Genomic DNA, 6,309 nt, shown 5'->3' on the forward strand with positions numbered 1-6,309 from the left:
CGCGCCATAAAGGAAATTACGAAATCGAGAGCCGTTTAATACTAGTAGAAAAAAAAACCATTTTGACATGTTGAGGTCCGGTTCGTCTAGTGTCAAAACTGTCAAAAAATCTTGTTATAGTTGTTATTCTTTTTCATAAAGTTATGAAGTAATTTTCAATTTTTATGTAATCAAAGTGTTTGTACAAATATATGTAGTCACAAGTATTATTCATATCCAATACACTTGTGATATTTGGTAGTGAAAAGTGTTTAGATATGTCTATAACTCGTATTGAAGTGTTGAGACTATATAAGAACTTAGTGTTGTATTCTAAATCTCTAACACTTACGGACTCCGTTTACTTTAAGAAAAGAATAACTTCAGAATTTAAGCGCAACAAATCACTGACGGATTCTAAAGATATATCATTTGCATATGAGGTAAAATTTTCTATGTCATTTTAGGTTATTTTGATTAGTCTTCCTTATTATTTTATTTGATACACTAGCAGCTCTTGGAGCTGATGCGTGTATATCGCAGCACTTGTGTTTATTTAGCACTTTTTAATGTTCTAAAATGTGTATCTAGTCTATTTTTGAAAGAGTTCACTGACCGTGCACTAACAACAGTTTCTGGTAGAGTTCCACACATTTACTACACAATTTGGCAAGAAGTGTTTCCTAGGGTTGCTAGCACATGGAGGTTTGACTAGTTTTTTAGAGTGTCCTCTCAACCTTACATTCTGGCTTGATATGTATAGGTCTTTAATATTTGGAACATTGTAGTGTCCAGACAAGACTTTGCATATCTCAATAAGATCGCCTCGCTTCCTTCTGTCCTCCAATGTTGTAAGACCTAATTCCTGAAGCCGTTCTTCATATGGCTTGTCTTTCAGTGAAGAAACCATTTTAGTTGCTCTTTGCTGTACTTTTTCCAGCAAAGTGATGTTCTTTTTAAAGTAGGGGGACCATATCTAAAAAGCATACTCAGGTAAAGGACAGAGTCAGGGAGAGGACTTGTATATTCTAATAAATAGATCCTTAATAATTACATGGTATGCTTTCCGGATCATATACAGCATAGAATTTGCTCTCTTGGTACTTTTGGTGATATGTGTGTCCCATTTTAAGTTATGTGAAATAGTGATGCCCAGGTCTCTTTGACTAGTTACTGCTTGTAGGGGAACAGACTCAATGTGGTAATTTAGTTTTGGGTTTGTTTTTCCTATATGTAGGACTGTGCACTTGTCAGCATTTAGTGATATGAGCCAGTCTTTAGTCCACTGAACTATGCGATCTAAATCACTTTGGATAATATTATGAGTTACCAATGGATTACCCATAACTTTGGTATTGTCAGCAAATATTGAGTTCTGACTGTACTACAGTCTTCAAATCCGTTATAAATATGCCAGGATTGGTCCCAGCACTGATCCCTGAGGAACACCACTATAGACGTTGTGTTCATTTGATAGAGGGTCCCCTACTCTTACTTTAAATATCCTGTGGGTTAGAAAGTCCGATATCCATTCAAGGAGCTGATCACTTATAAGAAAGAACTTTATTTGTGAATAGTTTCACCAAACGTCTAACACGACCCAGAGATGATTTCAATGACATTTTATCACTCAGTGGCTCGCAGTCATCACATAGTGCTTGCCTGCACACATAATTTCAAATGTTAGTTGTTGCAAAGTGTTCAACTGGTCTTATTATCTACGTGATCCAAGCCTGATATTAGTTGAGCATATTATTTTGCTTCTTTGTCAATAAAAAATGTGCAAATCAAATGGTTCCACAAATCGTTAGTCTGCATCTATTTTCATATCCTAATTCATTTGATATTTATTACCCTAAAACATTTTTTATTTCAGAAAGGAGCTGCATTGCTACGTAAAGGATCAGTAGTTTAAAATGTTAAGACCAAATCTACTCTTCAAAAGTTCCCGACTCATTGGGCCTATAATAAATGCTTTCAAACACACAATAGATTACTCTAAGGTGCCAAAGTTAAATGAATCAGATTTAGTAGAAAAGTTTGTTCGAGGCAGTGGTCCTGGAGGGTCTGCTGTGAACAAGAATGCCAACTGTGTAGTTCTAACACATGTACCCTCAGGTAAATGGTAGTAGAAATAACAGAACATTCTCTACACTTCTGAACTCCTTCAAATGGCATATTCCCATCTTTCTCCGCCAGGCACAGATAGAAATAGGCACTACATACAAATCATTCCCATCTGTGCCCGGCTCTTGTATGGCGGTCACATGGGGCGGGTACGCATTGGAATACACACTTCAAGTAGAACTTTAGTTTATCTTCTGTTTTTTGCCCGAATACAGTATCCCTCATATTCATAAAACTTAGTAACCTCTTAGAAACTTATGTTAATTTTATGCCTCTTTCTAACAAACAGAAATGTCATAATGACGGACAGGGACAGACAATTATCAATAGATAGTTTGTTAGATTTGATTAATATTTTAACATTACTTACAACAAAAGGAGGGTAGAATATTAGAACTATAGAAATACCTATATGTGTTGTATAGACGTGTGCGTCGCGGCGGCGCGCCGCCGCCGAGCTTTTTTGCCACGCCGCTGCCGCCGATAAATTATCGGCGTGAAATCGGCGTGACCTTGAGTGTTGTTAATTAGCTATTCCAAGTTGATATTTGGCTTACAATATGGATTTTTTCTGTATTATATATGTTACAGTTGTCAAATATACATCAATTATTAATTAAATGAAACAGAATAGCCAGTTGCATAAACTATTTGACACTGATTAAAGTAACTGAGTACCAGGGTCTCAGGGTCAGGGTCAGTACTCAGGGTCAAGAAAGATGAGGGAGCAATATACGAAGTAGGATTTTATACTGTTAATTGAGAATTCACATAGCCTCACAATTTACACGCAGGCAGAATGGCTCATGTACCATGGGACCTCAAGGTAGAACAGAAAAGGAAAACGAACTGGCTAATGTTGCGACAATCATACTTGATTATTTGCTTGTGTCTTAAACTGTAGTGGAGTCCAGCAAAAATCTGAGAACGTCGATGTGCGAACACTCTCGAGACCCTTGGGTTTCCTAAAAAAGTCGGGCGCCAAAAATGTCGAGAAATAGAAAGAAAGACGCAAACGCTTGCCGCACGGGAATGTACAAGCTGTAAATGGGTGAAGCAACATTTTCTTGTCACTCGTTGCTATGGTTACAGTCACCTGGGTTACTGGGGTTTACAATTAACCAAACATTTTTGTAATCGTTATAAGCCCTTTCCATAATGGGCCATCTAACAAGAATGATAATATGACTTTGCCTGCTTGAATAACAACAAGAAATACCGATGTATTTCGATAAATGGCAGCTTTTCTGAAGAAAATTTAATATGAAAATTCTAGATCTCGATCTAGTTCTAGGTCTTAAGATCATCTATTCCAAGACCAAATTAATGGTAGTAGACAGGGCAAACTTACTCCCAGTTACCGACGCACTCGGCAATTACAAAAAAGCGAGCTGATAACCAGTGCCGGTGGTTGCACTGCCGAGATACGCCGCAGAGCTGGCATGGTTAAGAGTTCTATAACTAACCTCCACGAGATATGGAAGAACAGAGGTATTTGACGTGCGAATAAAGTGCGCTTGGTACGAGCTCACGTCTTTTCAATATTCCAGTATGGTGCCGAAACGTGGTGTTAACGGAAACTGCTGCTTATACCTTGGCCAGCTAGAAGAACAAACCCCTCCATTCTCAGAGAGCTCAATATCGCCACTCAGCTCTTCACAATATGTTATGGGTGAATTTCTAGTGTAGGGTGTTATTTAGGTTAGGTTAGTAGTAAGTACCTAATTTCATGAATTCTATAGTAGTTAAATTTCTAGTTTTAGTCTAATTTCTATTGTTAGCTTAAAAATGTTTCGTTGTTAACGTCTTAATTTCAATTTTGTTATTTTTTTATGCTTAGATTTGACATTATATTTGTATTTGCATTGTACCTGAATAGTTCTAACACATATCATAATATATTAAATGGCATTATAACAAAAACAAAAATTTAATCACAGCCTATTCGAAACAATACGTAGTTCACTGTTCAGCAACCTGCATTTATCATAAAGTTTTAAGAAAAACAACAAATTAATGATTTTTCTTTAAAAACCTGAAAGTCAAGGTCACGCCGATTTCACGCCGAAAACGTCGCCGCCGCCGATTTTTTGGCAAACGCCGCCGCCGATAATTTTTTAATCGGTGCACACGTCTAGTGTTGTAGAAGAAACAAAAATTAAAATTAATTAAAGCTTCAAAGTAATTTAAAGTAAATCTAGTAATGTTAATTGTTGTGTTGCAGGGTTTACTGTCAAATGTCATAGTAGTCGATGCCAGGATGAAAACAGAAAGATGGCACGAGAAATGATAATAGCAAAATTAGACACTGAAATAAATGGAGAAGATAGTATAGCAGCTCAAAAGAAGAGAATAGAAGAGAAGAAGCTAAAGAGGTCCGAGTACAAGAAGAAGAAAATGGCTTTACTTAAAAATGAATGGAAGAAACGTGAAGGATTGTAAATACTTACCTGTTTTGTTTTGTATCATGCAACTTAGGAGTGTTAGTACCCGTTTACTGAATCTTGTAACTGGTTATCTGTATGTCTGTTAAATGTAGAAATGAAATGAGTACATAAGTAATAAAAATAGTTGAAATACTTTCTAGTATAATTTTTCATAATAATAACATTACAAAGGTAGAGGTTTAGGTGTAGGGAGAGGTTAGATTTTGCAATATGTCCTCGTAACTCATTCACTGCCAGTGAGTCCAGTGACCCTTTAGCCAGGCGGGTTCTCTGTTCGTAGGCGCTTTTCGCTACACACGGGTTTTCCCGTGTTTTCGGCTACGCTCATAGCACGTAACTCGCGCTGGTAGTGAATGTGTTAAGTACAGTATATAATACAATGTGTTCACAGAACATTCACCATGCTCTTGACTAATGTCATGCTTACAGGATTAACTTATTAATCCTACTTATCTTTACACTGTAATATTATGATACCAGCTATACCAAGATTATTCTTCTTCTTTTTCTTCAGTCGGACCCTCAATGCTGAGGATCGTGACATCATGTCCTTCTGTTGAAGACCAGATTCCTCCATAGGCTTCTATTCCTCGCCAAGCCCATGGCCTCGTGCAGTTTTAATTGCATAGGTGCAGTGATTTGAGCACACCACTCTCTCTAGCAATAACTCTCTCTAGGCTATGCGGGGAGCGGCGTGAGAGATGTCCGAAGTATATGAGAGTCAGGTCCTGGCACATTGTTGCGGACCGGTGTCTTATGCGTAGCTCTTCCAATATGGACTTATTAGTACGCATAGCTGTCCAAGGTATCCGTAAAAGCCGGCGCCAACACCACATCTCAAACGCGTTCATCCGCTTGATCAAATCTGCTCGTTTAGTCCATGTCTCACAACCATAGAGAAAGATTGGAGAACGCACAAGTCTAACATTCGTCTGTTTTAATATACCTCGATCTTTCCAGATCTCGTCTAACCGAGCCATGGCTCCCTTTGCTATTTGAATCCTCTGGATAATTTCCCCGTCACAGTCACAGCTACTGTCGCTAGCTATAAGTGAGCCGAGGTAGATGAAGGTGCTGACACAAGTTGTTGTAGTTCTAAGCTTCGTGGAGGAGGTTTTTTCCGGTACACAAACATTAGCTTAGTTTTAGCATGGTTGATGTGAATTCCTAATTTGATGCTTTCGGTTTCTATTCGCCGCAACCGAGGAGGAACCAAGATTATATCAATCTGAATTGGGCACCTTGTTTCTGATACAGTAGCGGCCAAAAATTTATCATATTGCTATTTTTATTCAGGTATTCATTCGAAAATTCGTGAAATTAGACTTTATATCATATCATATAAACAATGATTGTATCATCATCACGACCATATATATATACACTTATACTTACGTCCCACTGTACCTGGCAACAGGCAGCCACGTTAGCACAATGCGGATTGGGGATTTTACACAGACCAATTAATGTATGTTATAAATATTGAATTTATTATTTGAAAACACTCAAAAGCGAATCTTACCAACAATAAAACATAGATGGATCGATGTTTCGACCTCGTTAGCCTCTGTTTTGAAAATTAAATCGAAACATTACAACCACCGCGAAAACTAGGGCAATCAAATTATTTTAAAAATGTCCCCTAGGTTGATTGAAACTTATCAGTACTGATCAGAATCATATCGTACACAAATCGAAAAACTAAAACTCGAATTGGCCTGCAAGTACAGCCAGCCAAGAAAGTGGTTTACCACTT

At 37.6% G+C, this 6,309-nt stretch overlaps 1 protein-coding gene across 1 annotated transcript; it reads left to right on the forward strand.

Moving 5' to 3' along the window:
• Positions 1 to 280: 280 nt before the first annotated feature.
• LOC133521559 (mitochondrial translation release factor in rescue) lies at positions 281 to 4,685 on the forward strand. Its single transcript, XM_061856590.1, has 3 exons — positions 281 to 422; positions 1,856 to 2,097; positions 4,331 to 4,685. Exons 2-3 carry the CDS (start codon positions 1,896 to 1,898, stop codon positions 4,546 to 4,548), a joined length of 420 nt encoding a protein of 139 aa, XP_061712574.1. The 5' UTR covers positions 281 to 422; positions 1,856 to 1,895; the 3' UTR covers positions 4,549 to 4,685.
• Positions 4,686 to 6,309: the final 1,624 nt, after the last annotated feature.

Source organism: Cydia pomonella, chromosome 9 (assembly GCF_033807575.1).
Source record: "Cydia pomonella isolate Wapato2018A chromosome 9, ilCydPomo1, whole genome shotgun sequence".
NCBI classification, from domain to species: Eukaryota; Metazoa; Arthropoda; class Insecta; order Lepidoptera; family Tortricidae; genus Cydia; species Cydia pomonella.

Excerpts from the sequence above, each read along its gene's own strand:
- LOC133521559 (XM_061856590.1), top strand. The coding sequence starts at position 1,896 with ATGTTAAGACCAAATCTACTCTTCAAAAGTTCCCGACTCATTGGGCCT. Across the intron at positions 2,098-4,330 it reads TCTAACACATGTACCCTCAG|GGTTTACTGTCAAATGTCAT; the intron begins GTAAATGGTAGT and ends GTTGTGTTGCAG.